At 43.6% G+C, this 22,283-nt stretch overlaps 2 protein-coding genes across 3 annotated transcripts in view; one reads left to right on the plus strand and one right to left on the minus strand.

Moving 5' to 3' along the window:
* The window catches only part of dhrs11a (dehydrogenase/reductase 11a), a 33,689-nt gene extending 21,225 nt beyond the window's left edge, over positions 1-12,464 (plus strand). The window contains exons 3-7 of one of the 2 annotated variants that reach the window (XM_066695125.1): positions 3,894-3,988; positions 10,994-11,123; positions 11,260-11,352; positions 11,526-11,591; positions 11,781-12,464. In XM_066695125.1, coding sequence (XP_066551222.1) covers positions 3,894-3,988; positions 10,994-11,123; positions 11,260-11,352; positions 11,526-11,591; positions 11,781-11,822 — 426 coding nt within the window. In that variant the 3' untranslated portion in view covers positions 11,823-12,464. Of the gene's footprint in view, positions 1-3,893; positions 3,989-5,954; positions 6,085-6,987; positions 7,081-7,732; positions 7,799-8,330; positions 9,319-10,993; positions 11,124-11,259; positions 11,353-11,525; positions 11,592-11,780 lie in introns of those variants that run through there. The other variant, XM_066695124.1, reaches the window with a different exon arrangement.
* Positions 8,819-22,000, minus strand: LOC136717682 (sodium- and chloride-dependent GABA transporter ine). The gene is made up of 13 exons (XM_066695123.1): positions 21,746-22,000; positions 19,753-19,887; positions 19,207-19,414; positions 18,899-19,031; positions 18,301-18,435; positions 18,057-18,160; positions 17,667-17,791; positions 15,490-15,602; positions 14,747-14,887; positions 14,347-14,446; positions 14,112-14,212; positions 13,583-13,750; positions 8,819-13,146 (listed from the first exon to the last, which is right to left on the minus strand). Exons 1-13 carry the CDS (start codon positions 21,912-21,914, stop codon positions 13,024-13,026), a joined length of 1,755 nt encoding a protein of 584 aa, XP_066551220.1. The 5' UTR covers positions 21,915-22,000; the 3' UTR covers positions 8,819-13,023.
* Between the last annotated feature and the right edge of the window lie 283 nt (positions 22,001-22,283).

Genomic DNA, 22,283 nt, shown 5'->3' on the forward strand with positions numbered 1-22,283 from the left:
CTATCACTGGGGCGGCGCTGGGTGGATAACCGGGTCAGACAGGGCTGAGAGCCTTTCTGGCTGCAGCTGATTATTTTGGCGCGAAGGACAGAACCCATGGCCTCCAGGATACCGAAGCTAACTTCTGCTTGGTTATCGCTGAATCTGTACCGCAGCATCCTCTTTGTTAACGAACGCTTCACAGAATAACTAGATTTGCCGGAGCCTGGTTTCATGTAGCACGTCGTGTCAGGCTGAAACAGTGCTCGGTTGTGCTTTTAGACACAGAGGCCCACACGCTGATCTTAATTAGTGGCAAATGTACCAGCGCCACTCCAGATTGTGTCATCCTAGTGCCTCATTGAGTGGCAAAATATGATTGTGTGTATGAAATGCAAAGAGGGCTGACTAAAAGAGACATCTGTGTATTTATTGTTAAAGGCATTCATGTTTCCTTCTGTATTTCTTGTGAATTTGAAGCATGATAAACTGCAAATGGTTCCCCAAATTGGGAATGTGTTGTTGTACACACAGCATAACAATAGTATATTTTTTTGACCGATTGGGACCTGCCACTGGATAGACCCCACTTTGCTAATTTGCCCCTTGTCACAGAGAGAGGGAGGGAGGGACGGAGGGAGGGAGAGGGAGAACGCAATTCTATTGGCGACAAACAGGGGCCTGGTTCACTACAGAAGCCCACTTGTGGCGCTCTATTATTTCCCAAACAAGAAGTTGTTTTCATACAGCGTGTGATTCATGAGGCTTGTGCCATTGAAGTTCCTAAAAGCCCATCATTTCAGCTGTACATTTCTCCTGTAGTCCATCGGTTGCCATGGCTTCTAAGATGAACTTCTACTGGAGTATTTTTAGCATGTCTAATCTGAACATTGACCTTGTTTTTCCTCTGGCACAGTAGTTTAGTTTTAACCTGGAGCGTCGCTCGCTTAGGTGCCGTACCTTGGGACTTCTCAAACCTGTCAGCGGTTCGTCTGTCACACTTTCATTTCTGTTCCTATTTATTTCCTTCCGTTTCTCTTATATACGGAGTGGATAATACCAGTGGTAATCGGAGGAAGCATTCAGGATTTGGTGAATATGTATTTAATCCACTGTTTCTTTAAGTGCGCTAGTTTGTTCTCATTTTCACCCAGGGAAGCATGTGACTGCATTTGGGGAATGCTACTCTGACTTTGTTGGTTTGTTTTAACCTGCTTCCCCCTTATGTGTATATTTGCAACATGACTCAGCTTGCAGTGCAGTGTGACTAGCAGTGTGTCAAGCTTTGTGTAGAGATCCACTTTTCACCGAATCTCATATAAAGAATCCTGCTGTTGTTCACTTGTTTTCCTCCCAGGGGAAATACTTTAAAGTGGCAGCTGTTCTTGACTGTATCCCTCCCTGTTTTGGCTTTCAATTCATTTCAGTTCACCTTTTACACAGAGGGACTGTTTGTTTTTACACATAATACACATAATTTCATCTGGAGCTGAATTTCACAACGATTGATTTGGGTTTCTACCTTATTTGTCTAGTTTGGGGCAAGGATTCCAGGTGTTAAAGGTGTTGTCATGTACACACAGGTCTCTGCAGCCTGGAATGGACGAAGAAGGGGAAAAAAAAAGGTTCACAATCCTATAAAGTCTTGACAATCAACTCCATAATCAACAATAAAAACTGACAAACACTAGTCATGGTCATCTAAAGGCATCTTGATCATTAGCATACTTATCAGGTCCCCAATATCAGAAGAATAACAATATGACAAAAGCAACAATGTGAGGTTAATATTTAATGTTCCCTAGTGTAGCGTCTGATATATAAAGTTGTATAAATCATGAAAGGTGCTGATCTAGAATGCCATAGAAGTGACAGGATATTAAAAGCCTGCTGGGACAGTTGTGATATTTAATGTCGTTTAATTGTAGGTAAAGCACTGCGGCATGTCAGAATTTCATACAACCTCTTGCAGGGAGATGGAAGTGTTAATAAAGCTTCTCTAGCATCCCTGAAGAAACAGCTTAATGAAATTATTGGATCATACAGGCCCCTCCTGTTTATAACCTTCTCTGCTCATAAGACCCATGAAAGTATGTTATGTATGGGTGTTTGTAGAGATAAACGAACCAAAACAAAAACTCGTTTTTCCTCTTGGCTGTTTAGCCGACAGCCTCGTGAGTGGCTTGACCCTGGGAACCCTGAACCAGCCAGACGTTGGGGCATTTGGGTGCCATTGCAGCTGGCTTCACAGAACTTGATTGACACTAGTCTGTCACTGGGTAGTCCAAGACTAGTGCTAGTCCTGGTCTGTGAAACCAGCCCATAGTGCCTTTCAGTGCATAGAAATACATTTGGATTACATCCATAGTTATACAGGATATAGGCTTGTACTTCTCATAAACCCAACTTGATACCCAGAAGGAATCTCCCTCTTACACACGAGGGCAAATTCTTGTCATTGTTGAAATGTGTCTGCAAGGAGGCTGGTTGGTAACAGCTGGATTCCTCTGGAGACTGGGTGCAGGGTGGGGCTGGCAGAGAGGAGGTGGGTAGATGATAAAGCTACAGTGAAGCTTTGCACGGAGCGAGACTCTTATCTGCTGCAGGAATAGTGCCTCAGGGCCTGGGTGTGAATACCAAACACACCCGTGTCCACAGAGCCTCTCAAAGCCCGGTGTCAAAGATCTGTGTGATGGAGAAGTTCCCCCTTTTCCCTTCCTCTCTTCGCCTGAATGTATGGCCTATGCGAGTGTGTGGTCGGTTTGTTCCTCCAGTCTCTCTGCTTGATTGATGGGAAATGGGTTTGAGGTCGAATTATGCAGTTTTAAAAAACATGCTTAATGTAGGGAGGACATCTGCTACTCAGTAGGGAGCTGGACAGAGAGATTAATGCCAATTATTTATATTTTGAGGGACAATTTTTAGGAGGCCCTAATAGGTTAGGGCAATAGCTGGAAATACACCTACTCTTTTTGAGAAATGCCCTGGGATTTTAATTACCTGAGTGAGACAGGACCTTGTGATGGATGGCACCTATTCACATTACAGTGTCCCATCCCTTTACTGCGATCCACACAGACTACAGGATGAGCGCCCCCTACTGGTCTCACCAGGACCTCATCCAGCAGCAACCTTAGTTTTTCCCAGGAGATCTCCCATCCCAGTACTGCCCAGGCCCAGGAGCGAGTGTGAGTTCATTAGCATGTGAGGCTCAGGGAAGGCAGCTCAACTCATCAGGCGCAGGGCACCGGGGAAGGAGAGCCCCTATTTTTCGTCCTGAGTGCAGTGGCCCAGCGGGGGAGCGGTTTTAATCGGGCTGTGCTGTTGTGTCAAGACTGAGCTCTAATCACTGGCAAGAGTCATCCCAGCACACAGTCCCGCCCCAGGCAAGTCACTGTCAGTCACAATCATGCAAATTACAAGAACTCCTGTTGTCGGAGAGAAACAAACCCAAAACAAAACATCGGTCGTTCTAGTGATTTTCCTCTCAATGTGTGCAATACAACTCAATGTACAGGTGCTTTTTATTAGATATTTGTATGCTATGGGCCCCTAGTTTAGTGATAATAGTAAAGGCCTATTATAGCATTATCAGAATCAATATGCATGTGACTTTTCTGAAAGAGGGGGAGGTTTCAATGCCACAGTGCCTCTGAATGGGATCGGGTAGGGGGAGAAGATCCCGTTTCCTTTGAACTCCTTCTTAGTCCGGAAATCCTTTTTGTTGTTGTTGCTGTTGTCATTTTTTTTTGTTTGTTAAGCTGCGGAGATGTGCATTATTAAGAACATCCAAAGATGCAGAGGGTATTGTGTGGTATTTTTTCTGTCTGTTTGTTTAAACTGCATCAGTACAGAAAATAATATCTGGCTCATACCTGGTCTTCAACGTGATTTTTATTCTTCTGGGCCTTTAGGTCAATGTCCTTGCCTTGTCAATCTGCACCCGCGAGGCCTACCAGTCCATGAAGGAGCGGAGCGTGGATGACGGGCACATTATCAACATCAATAGGTAAGGGTGGCCGGCAGCTCTTTCCTGCCTCCTTGCATAGCCAATGCCTGCATCTGTCTATCCTGTGTGTCCATGCATTTGTGCTTATGCCCTCCTGCGTGCACGTGATGTTTCTGCACAAGCTGTTTGGGCACCACAATGTTCCTGCTGGGTCAGAGTAAAGGCAGTGTAGTGGGCAACACCTGGAGCTCGGGTTCATAGCTGGCAACAAGGGCCCAACTGTCAAGAGCCAGTGTACATCGACACCAGAAACAAAACCCTAACGGCTATCTTCCTCAATTTAAGAGTCTTCTGCACAACAAATCCCACAGATGTGTTTCAATATTTCATAGGCTAGGAGTTTGTTGGGGTTGTGTGTTTTTGGTTCTCATTCCTGAAAGGCGCACATGCTTTTCCAATTTCCTCACTGTGCGGCTGTATCTGTGGAGCAATCGATCGGTCTGTTAATTTTAGCAGTGAAACGCTAATTAGCTCTGCAGAGCTTCAGAGTGCAATATCGGAACAAGTCCGAGATCGACAACGCTTTGGCTCGTAAAAGTCCCGGTCCTCCGCGGGGCGTTTAGTGTGAGTGGCGAGGCTGAGATGGGTGTCTGTGTGTGTCTGCAGTGTTGTTTGCAAGGAGTGGAATACAATTACCTCAGAATCCAGTAACATCTCATTAAGATCTGTAATCTTGATCAGTGCTTCATGGCAGGTGTTTGATCATTTCTACTCACTGAGCCTTAAAGGCAAATTTTACCTTGGTGTTTTAGTAAAGTCTTTTTTTTCTCTGTGGTTTTCAATTGTCTGTTTTAATAGCCTTTCGTCCAAAGACGTACATGAGACATTTTAGCACAGCACTTTTCTTGTAATGAGGCAATATAATAATGCGAGCCTATTACATTTCTCCAGCTCTCAGTTCTTCCACACTCATCAACTAATTGCATTGGCAGGCTTCCTTTGTTCTAGTTGCTGGTTTGCTTGAAGATAATGTTTTCATTAGAAACATGCAGGATATTTTAGCCACTGGTGCAACTGCAGATACCAGATTTTGGCAGTTACTATCACAACAAAGTCGAGATAATCTAGTAAAGCTGCAATGTTTTTTCTTAACTTCCTGTTGTTTTTTTAGGAGGGATTTTGCAATTTCCGTGTATGCTCTTACACAGTAAAAATGATACAGTCATTCGGATAAGGGAGTTTTAACTTAATTGAATTGAGATTAATAGGTTAACGATCAGGATTTCATTATTTCTACTGTTCAGAGTATCTACACAAATAAGTACAAAACTTAACATAAACCCAATTTCTTTCTACTCTGACTAAACAAAAAAGATAATTCAGCTACAAAGCATACACACAATATTCACTTATTTTATTTTCTTTAAGTTTATAATCTTGTCATTTTTCACTTTTACACACTGCACAAAAGCAGACTCCTGCACACATTTGAATTGGTCTCAAAGTGACCCCTTTTTGTTCTGAAGCAGCTGGAGTTTGGCTTAAACTTGACTAACGTTTCTATACTCCCCGCAGTGGAGATTTGTTTAACTTTGCCTTTTCCCCCAGGAACTTACCTATCTGGGTGGCAAAGAGGTGCATGGAAATAACTGAACTAATATCCCCCCAGGAGAAAAAAACAAACACACCAGTCAACCGCTGGGCAATGAGACGTGGATCTATTTTACAGTGGAGGACATGTTAACATTTTGATCGGAGAAAGTGGGATCCCGTAACGTCTCTGATGACATCCTGCTGTTGTTTTGATTTAACGCGAGTGTTTCTGGTAGCCCTCTGTGATTTCGTTGCATGCCAAGCAATCATCCCCTAAAGCATGGATTGTTGTCTATCGTTCTTTCATTTGTTCATCCCGTAGTCTTGGTATTTATAGATTTTATTTTATTTTATCCCCCATCATTTTGTTGCATTGGCACGGCGGCAGCTCCTGACCATGACGCACCGTGTCTCCTCTCGCCCGCATCTCTAGCATGAGCGGGCACAGGGTGGTGCCCAGCGCCGCCGTGCATTTCTACGCCGCCACGAAGTACGCAGTCACGGCACTGACCGAGGGGCTTCGGCAGGAACTGCGGGAAGCCAAGACGCATATAAGAGCCACGGTAAGACATGAGACATCCTGTGGTTTGTGTTTATTTTATGCCAATGCCAAGGTCTCTATATCTCTCTCTCTCCCCCTCTCTCTCTCTCTGTCTCACCCACACCACCAAGATGCCCGCCCTCAGACTGCCACATCTAGGTGGTTCCTTTTCTGTTCTTGTTTCTATATTTTTCTCCTCCTTTCATGTGCGTGATTTCAGCACAGCTCTATAAATAGTGTTTTTGCCTGTTGGTCGGGACAGAATCTTTGAGTTGTCATGCCGTTATTTAGGAATATGAAATATCGATACTGAATACTAAAAACATAAGCATACCATCTGTGACCATCGCAAAATATCACGCCATGACTTCTGATGTAATATTACAGTATAACGATTGGTATATCAATCTGTAGAGTGTGTGAGGACTATGGGAGTGTCCACAGTTTGTTCATATCTGTATCTTTTAGTATTTCCCACACATCCATCATTCAGCATTCAGGACAATTCGATGTTTTATAAAACAAACATTTTAAATTCAGTTTCATTCTCACACATACATACTGCAAGCTTATCCCACAGCATATATATTGTGGCTTGTCAAAGAGTGCAAGCACGGCAACACAAACTTATTGTGTATAGCCACTATGTGTACCGTTTGTGCCAGAGCTGGGCTTTTTAATTTCTCCTCCGATTATTGAGTCATGCATTGTTTTTTGATCACAGAATCACGCTTGATGCTTGTTTCTGTGTGTGTGTGTGTGTGTGTGTGTGTGTGTGTGTGATTTTAATTGTGTAAATACCAAAGCAATACTGTATCTAGTAACAAATGTTAATGTCATCAAAGTCTTATTTTCAATCGCAACCTGAAGTCCATGAGTTTATTAAGGGTGCAGAATTGAGTTTGCCCTGTGGCTTTCCTTGCAGTGTATATCCCCCGGGCTGGTGGAAACTGAATTCGCTTTCCGGCTCCACAACAGCGACCCAGAGAAAGCTGCAGCAACATACGAAAGCATAAAGGTAAGGCTTAGAGGCAACTATTATTCTCCCCCGTGGTGCTCACATCAAAAAGATTCAGGAAAGGAGAAGAACAACCCTGAAGTGAGAGTCAGTTCCGCCCCCGTGTCAGGGGAGGGTGGGATAGCAGGATGTATCGGTGTTTGTGGGGTCACCTGAAGGGCAGGTGAGCAGCAGATGTTTGACATTAATGTCAGTGAAAAGGGCTTTGAGATCTGGGCTTTACTCCCTTCTTAACGAGCACCCAAGGCCTGGAATAGAGAATAGAGTGCCAGGGGGCTTAATCACACACCGAGCTGCATGCCGCTGCTTCTGAACACATCACAGGACAAAACATATCCGCCCCCTGAGGACAGAAACATGCCGAACTCTCTTTGCACGAGAGAGAACACGAGACGCCCATGTTTAGATTCAGAGTTGACCTGCAGCTTTTCCAAAAGGCAACGTAATGGGCAAAACTGAGATTGCGGTGTGGAGTAGGCTGTCACCTGTGAGGGGAGCTGCCCTGATGCCTCTTCTTACACAGGGCACCGGGTCAGAGTTCAGAGGTTAACGAGCTGCCTCGGTGTATTCGCAGTGTTAGTTTTCTCTTGGACAGGGAGAGTGAGTACAGCAGAAACCGCTCACATTTCCCTGTGTTTTTATCTCCCCTCAGTGTTTAAAAGCCGAAGATATAGCCAGTGCCATCACTTACGTCCTTAGCGCCCCTCCCCACGTACAGGTAAGTAAATCTCTGTGTACGAGTGGTCCTGACTCGTCTCTTAACATGACCGCTCGCTCGGTGCTTACACACACTTTTCTCATGTACGATAAAGGCCCAAATTTAGTCAACTTTTATTTTACTCGGTACAAAATCCTCCTCTTAGCTTTTTGCTTCTACCTATTGGAAACCTGCCAAGAGGAACTGGATTTATAATTCGTTACTGGCAGATGGGTCCAATTTTCCAGTGTAATCCTGGCCCAGGTTACGCTGAGATTTTTATATAGATTTGTTTCAAACTGTAATCCATATTGCATCATGTTCATATGTTTTTAAAAGGACACATTCTGAGGAAAACTGACAAATGCCTTTGACGGCAGTTTGCCTGAATAGGAAGGAACTTCAAAATGTGTTTTTGTTCAGTTTTTTATTTGATTCTCGCTTCTTTCTTAATAAAACAGTCTCCCGCTTTTCCGAACACAATCCTGAACCGTCAAGCTTATCCTTCCTGCACCCCCCGCAACTCCCTCTCTCTTTTCTTCCCCGACTCCAGATTGGAGACATTCAGCTGAAGCCCGTAGAGCAGGTGTCATAGCAACCAGAGAGGAGGCAGCTGGCACGGCAGGACGGCACGGCAGTCTAGGTCACTCCCCAGGGACCCCTGCTGGACACAACTCGTTTGAACGCGATTGGAAGGATCGAACCGGGAGACGCCAGTCCTCGTGGGGCTGTGTTCGCCTGGTGGGAAACGGGCCCTCTGTGATTTGGAAAGGATGTAACACTACCGTATAATTGAGAAAGCTGCAGGAATAGAATATGTCAGATTTGGTGTATTTTTCAGCCTTTGTACAAAAAAATCATAATAATGGTGTTGCTCTTCGAGTAAGTGGTCATGCACGGTCATTATTACAGTGAAAGCTGATGCTGTCGATGCACATGAGTTGTTTATTTTGTTGCTGTTGTTGCTGTTGTTATTTTTTCATTTTTAGGTTAAATTGCATATCTTTTGAATAGACACAAGAATAAAACCTGATTACCTGATTATTTTTTTTTATTTTTTTTTTTGATAAGTGCTAGATCTTCAGTTGTAGTGAGATTTAATATGAAATTAATATTAGGGGTTTAATCCGCACCCAGTTCTTTGAAAAATTTAGTTTGTTTGTTGGTTTGTTTTATTTTGAATAACGCTTAGTCACTAAATTATGCCCCCCCCCCCCGCTGCAGTGGCAACAATTCGATTGCTTGCAGAATCACTCGTATCCCTCTGGCAATCAAGCAATTATATATTTTGACTGTCAGTGAAAGACTTGAGTTTTAATTGATTAAACCCCTACTCTGTAGCAGACCCCTTGCCCCCCATAAGATCATCCATGTAATTGAGATCAGTTTGCACATTGGATCCATTTGGAGAACACTAATGTGTTGTTTGGACACAGTTTTTAACCCAGATGTGGGCACATGTGTGATTAAAAGTACTGCTCTTGTTTAAGTGTGGATTGTAATGCTAGTTATTCTCAATAAAAAATACATTTTTATTGCTGCTTCATTCCCTGTGTCTTTTATTGTTGTGCTCGTCTTAGCGCTGCTTTCCTCGAGATCTTCGAACATCGGCACGTTTTAGAAGTAGATCCTGTGTGGCTAATTTTCCCGCCACAAAATGCCCGTCTGGATTAACTAAGAGCAATCGCAAGCAGCTGGGAGCTCGGATGGAGCAGAACAACCAGATAACCAAACTATAACAACCGGTTTCGTGTAATAACACGGCCCTTGATTTTCTGTAGGGAAAATTACCCCGTTCCTCTGCGGCCGGGCATTATACCTGGAGAGAGTTTTAAAGCCGAGAAAAAAAAACGCTAAAATTGTCGCTCTGTAGTTTTGAGGGCAACCTCGATGTGTATGCGTGCCTGTGGGTGTTCTGTGTTGTGTGTGTGTACGCTTATTATTAGTAGCAGTCGTGAAACGTCTGGGGAACAAATGTGTGTGAATTTTCCACTGGGAATTCCAGGGTTTCCCAGTCAATCTGTGCAGTCTTTCATCCTTTGGCTAAACCTACCTTGGTGTAGTGTTTCATTTACTGAGAAGAAAGTCAGATATTTGCACTGGGGTTTTTGCTGTAGTTCTCTGCAGGAAGGTGAATGTCTTTCTTTGTGTCGTTTGTTTTGTTTTTAGTTTTGTTTGTATTATTATTAATAAAGAAAAAGCTGATCATGGGATGTGAAACTCTTGGGCTGGCATTAAAGAGGTGCACACCAAAGACAAACATTTAAGCTATTGTGTTCCCAGGGCCCAATCGTATAATCCAAGCAAATAATTGCCCTTTTCTCTGTCTGACTACAAGAAGTAAAGATGGCACAGTCTGCGTTTAGTGGAACTGGGAGCGGAGAAGATGTTGTTGAGCCGCTTCGAAATAAATTAATCGTGGTGTACAAACGCCTCGGGGAAATGGCATTCCTCGCTTCTGCCGACTGACAGTCCTCATATTAGGAACGATTTCTTCTGCAGACGAAGCACGTCTTTTGTGTTTTGGTGAAAATGGCTTTCTTTACCCCTAATGAGGAAGAGAAAGTGTTATGTTTTCCTGCGAGGCAATCTGGTTCACATTATGAGATTCTTAAAATAGCATTGTAAAAGCTCTTGGTAACTGTGGAAACGGGGGGAGAGACATTGAGTCCTGTGCGTTTTTATTGTAGCCGCCAGCGAACACCGCTCAAAAGTCAGTCAGGATCAGTAACTTGCAGTTTGTACGTTTGTCATGAGATGTCTGGTTTGTATTCAACCTCCTTTATGTGGGGAATCAGCAACTCTTGGAGGTGGTAAAGCTTCAGCCCACAATTAACTTTTCTGCCGTTTTTACTTCAGTTCAAATATATAAAAACATGCGACTTCATTGCCCGTTATGCTGCGCTTCTTTCCTAATTCACGCCTTTCTGCCTGTCTTCGCTTGGGGTACCTTGCTTTCCTGCTGCTCTTGCTGTGTCTCTGCTTCAGAGGTAGGTGCCTCACGTTTGTAGTGTCACCCCCCATAATGTTAATTGTTTGGTACACAGTTCTGTCAGCTGTCTGGCTGTTGAAAAAAGCTGATTTATTAATTGATTGACATGAAAATAAAACTCGAAACCTTGATTTCACTTGATTTAGTCTGGGAAACCGACATCTGAATCTGTGCCGAATATGATGTGGAAGATAAACATATTTCTGTGTTTCTTGCCCCTCCAGTGTCCTGGGACATGTACCCCACCCTGAAGGTGGGGCCCATTTCTATGGGGCTACAAAATACGCAGTGACGGCCCTGACTGAGGGGACCAGACTGGAACTGCTGCAGGAGAAAACCCATATCAGAGTGACGGTGAGACGGCAAATCGCTGCTACTGATATTGCCAGCAAACACACATTTTCTGGCGAGCGCTGGGGGATGGCCAAGGGAGAGAGTGCTTGTGTTTTGTGTGTGCCGGCACTTTTACATGATGCTGTCTCCTTTACAGAGCATCTCCCCCGGCCTGGTGAGGACAGAGTTTGCCTACAGCACCTTCAAGAACAACAAGGAGGCAGCTGACAAAATGTACTCCCAAATCAAGGTAAATCAGAGAGTTTGCACTTGTTGGCCAAGGTGTCTGTTAGTTTTAGACGCAGGGTGATGGATAACACTAAATGTTTGGGGGAAAACAAGCCGCCAACTCAAAAGTACAAGGTGTTCGCAGATGCGTCTTCTGCAGTTCTGTCTTCTGACCTGGGGACGACTCTTTCACAGGTGCTGGAGGTTGAGGACATCACAAGAGCCGTAGTGTTCGCCCTCACCGCGCCTCCACACGCGCAGGTAGGGCTGCTATGTACCAGTGATTTGTGTTTGTGTTTATATTTCACCCTGACATCAAAACGCTGTAAAATGCACCATGCAGAATACGCGACAAGAGAGGCAGGGGTACCCAAACAACATTTTTTGGAATAAATGAAAAGTTACTGCCTCGAGTTTAATCTTTTTTTTTTTTTTTTTGTCTTCGTCCAGATCGGGGAGATAATCATCCGGCCGACAGAGCAGGTGTTTTAAACCGGCACAGCTGAAAACTGCTTCTGCAAGCAAATGAAACTGGAACCAATGAAAAGAAAACCAAAATTAAATTCTATTCACTGACTGCTGCAAAGGTTGAGGAGGATCTATAAAACCTTTTACTCCAAATTTTAATTTGATTCCACAAGGGAGTCACTTGACCATTTACAACCAGGTGTAACTTGATCTAGTTTTCTGTGGTAAAAATTGTAAACGAATCAGAATTGCACTGTATGGCCTAATCGACTCATTATGAATGTTGTATGTTTCATAAAAATAATGAAAGGATCTAATTTGTATTAACTGAAGCAGAAAGGGTGACCTGTATGAGTGTGGATGCAGATTTAAAGTCAGTTAATTACTGAAGAGTCAGTCATTCCTGAAGAGTTTTTACCATTCTGAAAGACCCGTATCTGGACACAAGACATGGAGGGTGTATTATCTTGTAGAAAACTGTCAATGTGGCCTGAGGTGCCCTTCCCCCAAAAAAACCCGATCCCGATCCCGATCACAGCGATAACAGAAACCGCTTCCTAGCAATGAATAAACAAACACGCTTTGAGACGCTCATATCTTGTAACACAAAACAAGGCTTGTGCTGGCTGACTCAATAAAGTCTCTTTTGCAGCAGCTTTGAAAGGAGTCGTTTTGATGTCTTGTGAGTTTGTTCAGAAGACCTCAGAGAAGCAGGTTTTAAAAATAGTCTTTGACACTTTGGTTACATTTGAAACACAATGAGTCCCACATTGCTTTTTCTTTCTCTTTCTCCCCCCGCACTGTTGCATCAAGACCTTGTGACTTGCTTTTCTCCTCTGTTCCTCTTTTGATTTCCCTCAGACCTGAGTGTGTCGTGCTGTTGTGTGATGAAGCCGAATGATATTGTCCAGCCCAGTTTGTCAATCTCAGACAGTCAAATTGCTTGTTCTGATGACCTCCGTATTAAGAAACCTGAACCCACCACCTATGTGTCTGTTAAACATGAGTGTCTTTCTGTTTTTGTGGACTTCCTCAGCAGTTACTCCTTCCCAGTGTTTACATTTCCTGACCTGTCCCGTACGCTAATCTACTCCTGCAGAGTTATCATTCACGGTGGGCTGGAGAAGAATCTTCTGTGATTTTGAATTGCTCTTGTTAATAAATGGTGTCATGTCAGCAAAGGCTCAGAATTTGCACAGCTGCCACTTCAGTGCATTGAAATGTCTCATAAGCTGGTCTGCACAGAGGACTTCTCTGGGACTGATGACGAAATGACTGCAATAGCCACGTCCCGTTCTCTTTTGGGAATGTTTTCAAGTGCGAAAGGAGTGACGGATTTGCGAAGTCTCTGCAAGGCAACACAAAGCGGGGAAAGGATCAAACCCTGCATGGCAGCGCTCTCCAAGCCTGGACCTGAAGGAGTATAGTGGCTTCTGGCTTCAAAGTTGTATTGAGAGATACAGGTAAAGGTTGAAATTGTCTAATGTTTATTATATTTCATATCTCATAATTGATTTATCTGGTGTGGCTTGTGACAGTTCATGCATGATGTCACACCAATATGCCACAAGACAGGACACTGGTGTAGTTTACTATAGTATACTGCCACCATGTGGACAGAAATGAATAGGAACAACAACTTGAAGAGCCTGGAGCCAAAAAATGTATCTTACAATGATTTCTGGGCTACTTGTTAAAGGAGGAGAACTCACATTTAAACGGTTAACGATTATTATAAACACTTTTCAATGACTTTAAATAGTAAAACTCTACAGCGATGTTACCTCTAAGAACGACCCTTCCAGACTCCACAGGGTGTGGACGGCTCCCAGGGGAATCCAGATGATGGACGCCATAGCTATGACCCAGCCCACTCCCTGAGCCCAAGGCGGGTACACGTAGCCTTCGTAGCGCGCTGGTTTAAACTGAATGATGGAGAAAATCAGGATCACCTGCCAAGAGCAGAGAAAAGCAAGCTAACCATTTTCATTTGTTTCCGTTCTATGTTTACATGCTAAAAGGGGCAACTAGGGTTACTAGCCTGACTATTGCTAATAATAATTATAAATAACAAGTCAGTTTAATCTTTCTTTCCCATTTCTTCAACCACAGACAGAACTAACCAGTTATTTGATGTTATTATATGTAAGCGAGTTCCTGTTGTACAAAGTAGTGTGTGAGGTTGACTATTCTTAAATAATTGAGCTTATTGCAATGCAGGTCAGAATACACAGGATTCAGAATGTAAAGGGAAGCTGAGGAAAAATCCTGACGAGAAATTAAATTCTGGCACCTGCCATTGGGTCAACTTACTGTGACCAGCAGCGGGGATACGACCGTCCAACAGACAGTGAAAAAGATGTTTGGTTTCTTTCCCGTCATCTCCTCCACATTCTGGGAAAGACGTCTGACCCCTGTGTGTGCGTTAGGGGAACAAGAACAACAGAACATGGGATTTGGGTGCTAAATCAGGGTTCGGCACCGATGTGTTAGGCAGGTGTGTCTCAAATCACAGCGCCCTCTGGTGGTTTGGAGATGACTTACTTACCATAGATCCAGCAAATCCCAACCACTTCGAAAAAGGCAAGGAACATGATGGAGACGATGGCAGTGTAGTGGTCCATGAGCTGGAAGGTGTAAATTCCCACCTGCGAGAGGAAAGCTGTGCTGTAAAAGTACCATCACCAACCAGATATTATTCCTTTGCTGCTGGGCTCTTCTAATTACACACAACACACTTTACTGGTTTAATTCTAAGTGCATTACTCCTTTTGTTTTGAAGCAGCCATCTTTATCCCTGAAATTAGTGTAACATGATTTACAGACTGCTAATGACAAGGCCCAGGTAGGATTGCCTTAGGATTAACCCGGCCGGTCCTGTACAGCCTTTTTTTGGGGGGTTGAGCCACGGAGACACCCCTGTAGCTGTGCAGTCGTGGCACCCCCACCTGCATCACGTGAGGGATGCCTAAGAGGAAGGCCATGCAGCAGACGACGAGGACGATGAACTCCTTCCGTCTGAGATACTTCAGCAACGGCTTCCCGAAGTCATCCATGACACTGGTCACCATCACCTCCACCATGGCGAACTGCGAAAACACAAGCACAATCCATCCCTCCTTTCAAACACGGACCTTCTTTGCGCCATCAATGTGATTTATTCTAGGCTTGGACCGGGCCACCAGGAGCACCATAAAATAAATTAGCCAACTACTGTCAAGCTCAGGAAGTTTGGTTTGCTTTGTTGATTGTAGCCGGTGGTTGGCCGTGTGCCTGGTGCTCGATGCTCATTGACAGTAAAGCCTTGTGATTTGTGAGAGGATCGTAATGTGTTGTGAGCTGAAAATGCACAGGCCATGTCAGTCCTGTGGCTCTTAGTCAGCATTCTGGGAATAACGTCAAATCATTTCTGTGTGATCCCTTAATATCACTGACATCAGAAGGATTAACTTGACAACTGCACCCCATTTCAAATATAAAGCTGGGCCAGTGAGCCAACAAATATTGATCACATCTGGACAAGGTTATTGGCCGTACCTGAGCTTTCAGACGTGATTGTTTTTGCCCATGATCTCTTGCCACTCTATCGTATTCCTGAGCTACGTCTTTGTCTTTCTGCAGAGTCTTGGTTTTAGGACATCTGTCTCGCGCCGCTGACTCTCACAGAGCCGTTGTGAAATTAAAGAGTTACCTGACTGTCGAGCCCCAGGCAGAGCAGCATGATGAAAAACAGAACCGCCCAGAGAGGAGCCACGGGCATCGTCGGAAAGGCTTGTGGATAAACTATGAAAACAAGGCCTGGACCTAGAATACATACGTACAGAAGAGCACAGGTGAAAAAACTAGACAAACGCTAACATTTTGGTGGGGGGGATTCAGTTAAAAAAACACAGCCTCACTAACTTAAGTAGATCTGAAGCTGATTAGAATCACTATATCATCCCTCTGTGGGCGAGGCCCTGCAGCTACAACAGTAATAAAGATAACAGTATTCATCATTATGATATACACTCACCTAAAGGATTATTAGGAACACCATACTAATACTGTGTTTGACCCCCTTTCGCCTTCAGAACTGCCTTAATTCTACGTGGCATTGATTCAACAAGGTGCTGAAAGCATTCTTTAGAAATGTTGGCCCATATTGATAGGATAGCATCTTGCAGTTGATGGAGATTTGTGGGATGCACATCCAGGGCACGAAGCTCCCGTTCCACCACATCCCAAAGATGCTCTATTGGGTTGAGATCTGGTGACTGTGGGTGCCAGTTTAGTACAGCGAACTCATTGTCATGTTCAAGAAACCAATTTGAAATGATTCGACCTTTGTGACATGGTGCATTATCCTGCTGGAAGTAGCCATCAGAGGATGGGTACATGGTGGTCATAAAGGGATGGACATGGTCAGAAACAATGCTCAGGTAGGCCGTGGCATTTAAACGATGCCCAATTGGCACTAAGGGGCCTAAAGTGTGCCAAGAAAACATCCCCCACACCATTACACCACCACCACCAGCCTGCACAGTGGTAACAAGGCATGATGGATCCATGTTCTCATTCTGTTTACGCCAAATTCTGACTCTACCATCTGAATGTCTCAACAGAAATCGAGACTCATCAGACCAGGCAACATTTTTCCAGTCTTCAACTGTTTAATTTTGGTGAGCTTGTGCAAATTGTAGCCTCTTTTTCCTATTTGTAGTGGAGATGAGTGGTACCCGGTGGGGTCTTCTGCTGTTGTAGCCCATCCGCCTCAAGGTTGTACGTGTTGTGGCTTCACAAATGCTTTGCTGCATACCTCGGTTGTAACGAGTGGTTATTTCAGTCAAAGTTGCTCTTCTATCAGCTTGAATCAGTCGGCCCATTCTCCTCTGACCTCTAGCATCAACAAGGCATTTTCTCCCACAGGACTGCCGCATACTGGATGTTTTTCCCTTTTCACACCATTCTTTGTAAACCCTAGAAATGGTTGTGCGTGAAAATCCCAGTAACTGAGCAGATTGTGAAAAACTCAGACCGGCCCGTCTGGCACCAACAACCATGCCACGCTCAAAATTGCTTAAATCACCTTTCTTTCCCATTCAGACATTCAGTTTGGAGTTCAGGAGATTGTCTTGACCAGGACCACACCCCTAAATGCATTGAAGCAACTGCCATGTGATTGGTTGGTTAGATAATTGCATTAATGAGAAATTGAACAGGTGTTCCTAATAATCCTTTAGGTGAGTGTATTTCTGCCTGTTCTGCCATGACCGGCTGTTTTATGTCGCTCATTTGTACACAATGGCTTGGTGTTTTTCCATTTGATTACATAAGGAAGCTTAAAGGCTAGAATTATTTTCCAATTTACGTCTTCAATGAACAATGAATGACTCTGATTTGAAGCCCATTTTAAACCCCTCAATGTTGCAATGAAAAATGAACATGTCGAATATAACCCATGTCACAAATGGTTCAACCCTCCCTCAAGGATGATCAAGGGAGAAATAAAGCTGTGAGAACCCAGAGTGTCCTACTCCTGTCACATCTACCACATGGTAATCCCCTGGGTTAGGGCAGGGCAGCTGGGCACCCTGCCTAGGCTACGCCTCCCAGCACGGAGGAGAGGGGGAAAGTGGAATCATTATCACAATGGATTGAGGAAACAATATTCAGAAAAACAAACAGCTCTTGACATTTCACCTTGACATCGGTCTCAGTGTGTGCCTGAATAGGTGAGGTAGCTGAACCTGTATTTCAAGTGTGAAGGGAGCCAGGAGGGCACGGCCTGATTGCGTAAAAATGTGATTGTATCAACAAACAGCAGTCTCCCTGCATGGTGACAATGGTTTGGCTGCGTTTTGATCCTTTCTTCAGGCCCACACTCACCATCCACAGCGATGTCACTGATCGGCACGTTCATGGTGTGTGACATGTAGCCGAACGCGGAGAAGATGACAAAGCCGGCTAGGATACTGGTGGCAGAGTTAGTGATGGAGATGGCCAGAGTGTCCCTGTGGAGGAGCGGACAAAGGACATCAGAACGATGCGCTTGAACAGAAGACCTCTGTGTCTTCTGTTTGGGGAAACGCAGATGAGTTCATAGGGAACTTACACAACCAATAGGTATAACAGTCATAAGAATAATAATTGTCAAACTGCTACTTAGGTTACTTCTCTGAATGTTCAGCATCCTTTGGTTCTCATACAAAGAAAGAAAAAAATCAGAACAGCACAGCAGGAGAGGAACGAACAGAGAGACAATCGGAGATGACTTACTTCAAGATATTGTTGTTGAAGGAGTTGTAGCTGGCCATTGCCATGAGGGACCCAAAGGCAATGCCAATGGAGTTGAAGATCTGGGTGGCAGCATTGACCCACACCTGCAGGGTAGAGAGAGTGCGCTCACCACGCAGTATCACCAAACGCACCGAGAACGGCAGCGCCTTTCTCCATCGTAATAGGATGGCATACAGAGACGACCCCGGCCAACCTTGCTTCCCTGTACTACTTGTTGATGTACCTGCACTGATTTTAGTTGCTCCCAGTCTGGAACAATGAAGAAGCGGATCCCAGTCATGGCTCCAGGCAGCTGCACATTATTGATCAGGAGAGCCAGCAGGATGACATATGGGAACAGCGCTGTGAAGTAAACCACCTGCACACAACAGCAACCAACAACAGCTGAAACACTGCACGGGCCGAATGAAGTCCCCCAGTCCGAGTCTGCAAAATATCCTGGTCTACTGCCCGGTCTCTCTTGGCACATCTGTTCAAACTCTGTGCAGTCCGTGTGCAGTATAATAGATCACTTTTATGTGCCTGGGTGGTCACCCTGCTCTTTCCAGATGAAGAGTCACCTCGAAACGATAATGAGAGGTGCTTCTTCGTTTTGCATTTCACCTCCCCTGTGCCATTTAAATCGAATACAAAAATGCCCCTGTGGAAAACGTGCCGAAATCAAGCAAAATGTGGAGGCAGAAGAAAGGCTTTCTACTCTATTCTTGCTTATTTCTTTTTTGCTCATGAATAGATGCTACAGCTGGTCTCTGTAGAAGTGTCCCAGTTGGGGCTGCTCTTAGCTTTGTGTCTCAGTCAGTGCTGCGCTTGACTTCACTTACTTTGCCAGTGGATTTGACACCTTTGAAGATGCACAGATAAACGAGAATCCAGGCCACCAGGAGCAGACAGAAGAGCTCCCAGCGCAGTGTCCCAGCCTCCTCCACCCCGGACGTCCGCTCCAGCACTCTGTAACTGTAAAGAAGAAATTAGACATGCCTGTGTCCGCCGATATAACACAAATGTGCCGCACAATAGCAGCTCTTGTATGCCATGCTGTGATTGCTCGGTGAACTGACTGTCATCACACAGGAGCCAATGTACTTCTTGAGATCTAACCGGAACACGGAACATGGCTGACGGAACCTACTTGAAGAACTCCTGGCCGGAGGTGGAGGAGGAGGTACTGTTGGTGACAAGGTCTGTGCAGTTGTCGGGGGTGTTCCAGGTGTTGTTACAATTTCCCCAGGGGAGGGGGCTCTGAAACGAGCTGAAGAGGTAGTACAGGGCCCAGGTGATAATGATATTGTAATAGGTACACATTATGAAGGAAATGACCACCGTTGCTGTGCCAACTCCTGAAAAGAAATGACATTTTTTTTGTCATAATCGAGTCTGGGTGCGTTTTTAAGAAAGAATACATCTGCAGATCCCACTTTTATGAAATCCTTGAATGCCAGGATGTTTTCGGTATCAAAAATCACTGGAGCTCCATAATCTACAGATATAAATGGCTATTATAATGGGAAACACTTTAGCAATGGCAGTATTATATGTGAATACAAACCCTGCGGTAGGTAAGTTTTGGTAAGAAATAATTATAACAAAAAAGTGTATAAAGTACAAACAAACAACTGCCCGCATAGTAGTGACTCGTCAGAAATGATGTAATGAACAAGACCCTGGTCGCAGGTACCTTTCAGTAAAGGACAGACGTTCGCCATGGCGTGCACTGGGCCCAGCCGCTGGTACTGACCCACCGCCAGCTCCATGTGCAGAAGAGGGATCCCCAGCACAACCAGCATGATGATATAGGGCACCAGGAAGGCCCCTAGAAGGAGAAAGTATTAAAGATTTACAGAACGGATTCATAAGTATTCATTGAGTCATGCAGACGCTCTCGGGTCTGCTCCTGGCTCTTGTGTTCTCTTGTGCTCTCACTTACTTAACAGAGCATCTGACTGAATCAGCTTTCCCAGGGCCAAGAAAAGGTCTAATTTTGTGTTTGATTGTGAAACATTGTGTATCTAGGACTGAAAATGCCTGCACTGCTGCAGAGCCCCTCCCTAATGTTGATCTGTCTTGTACTGATGTACTGATGGTCAGTAAAAAATGAAAATAAACATAAAAGAAGAACATAAAATTGTTTAATGTGTCAGGATTACTGGAATGTACTGATGTACGTTCAAACAGGATCATGACAGTTTTCTCTAATTCATATTCATTTATAAAAGTTTATATATTAATTTATATAAGGTATTTAAACATTAATGTACTCATCCATGACCCATAGCATAGCTAGTGGAAATGCAGTGTCACGCAGAGGTCTCCTTAACTTGTTTTTATAGGCACTTTCCCGTGAACTGGTTATCTTGTGTCTGAACTCTGATTCTTGCCCAGTGAGATGTGTCTTTCCATTAATTTGTAGTTCGTGTCACTGTTTCTCGTCACAGGAGATCAAGTACTGTCTGTCCTGGTCATTCACATGCACACCCCACTGAGGATGAATGATTGTCCAGAGTGATTTGTTAAATGACCCAGATACACTTTCTTCCCAAAGAGAGAATTACGTGGATTCATGCATGTTAGAAAAAATACAAAGACTATGTGGACTATCATTGACCAATCCCAGTGGGTGACCCTCAGTGGTCAAATCATGGTTAATACATGGTTGAATCACGGTATAATCATGGGGAAAATATGATAAAATCATCTTAATTGTATATATTGTTTCTGTTTCTATTTTGTTTTTGCAGTCTAGTACTTTATTCGTTCTTTAGTTCTAATGATTTGAACGGTGTCAAAAAATATGTGGGGGTTTTGACAGTTTTGAATATATGATGTGTGAGTGTGAGGTAGTTTTCCCCGTTTTAAGTTTATATTTCCAATGGGTTTATATGCACTTTTTTATTGTTGTTGTCAGTGCAGGACCTTACACTTCTGAAATTCTTGTACAACCCCATCAAATATTGACTACTGGAATCAGTTAATTCTCTGAAATGTACATTTACTGCCTTGAAGCTAACATTTCAACGACACCCATTGCCAGTTTGCTTCTATTTGCATGGAGTACAGGAATTAAAAGACAGAATACATGCTCTTTTCTTATCATGCACTGATCCCTACTCTGAATGTCTTATCTTTGCACTTTGAGGAGAAAACCTGTCATGCAACAGATTAATATTGCTTGTTTTTATGACTCTACGGGACGGGTATGGTGATAAAGATTTATTGTCCCATATGTTCACAATGTTCACAAAGTTGTTTGTTACATTTGTTTTTGTTGTTTTGCAAACATTTGGGGAGCTGGTCGTTGTATGTTTACATTTTCTTCAGCTTATATATTATAATGATGTGGTACTTATCCTTTCTCAAATTACGAGAATATATTCAAATATATACATTATTTATAAAAGCTTTACATTTGTGAAAGGTTTTAGTGGTGGTAGTAGTAGTAGTATTTTTTTTTTTCATATTTTAATAAATCATTGTAACAGTTGACACTCAAAATTATGTATTTGTTTGTTGGTTCGTTTGTTTGTTATGTTTTGTAAATCGGGACAGAATGCATAAATCATAAAAATAACATAATTTTGTTTGCTAGTTTACGTTATTTTCCCACTTCCTCTGGTATTGACCATTTTGTTTGCATTACCAGTTTGAATCCTAAAAATAAAGCACTTACTTACCTCCACCACTCCTGTAACATAAATAAGGGAATCTCCAGATATTCCCCAGCCCAACAGCAGCTCCTATGCCAGCCAGGGTGAACTCTATCTGCCGGTTCCATGTCGGCCTTTTCAGTCCCCCTTCCTTCACCAGTTCAGTGTCCAAGGTTCCCCCATTTGTTTCCTGCATCTTTCCTGATGCTCAATGGTGGGAAAAAAAAACTTGTCTGGTTTAAATAGAAGGGAAAAATAAGGGAATAGTGTTTTATTTCCATGTAATGATTAGCTAGGGTGAGGGAAATGAAGACTATGCAACTATGTACAAAGTTCAAAGTAAATTATTCCCAAGACTGGTTTAGTCTTTTCACATACGAGGAAGACTTGCAGCCCATTGACAGCAACGCTTTAATACACTCTGACACCAAAACACATATAAAGGGTGCTTCACACAAATCAAAATCTCTCATTTCCCCTCCTACATAGTTAAATTGCATTTTATACACTTGGTAAAATATGTACACATGCAGCAAGCACACAAGTGTTCACAATTTTCTGGATT

Source organism: Amia ocellicauda, chromosome 22, assembly GCF_036373705.1.
Source record: "Amia ocellicauda isolate fAmiCal2 chromosome 22, fAmiCal2.hap1, whole genome shotgun sequence".
Taxonomy (NCBI): Eukaryota; Metazoa; Chordata; class Actinopteri; order Amiiformes; family Amiidae; genus Amia; species Amia ocellicauda.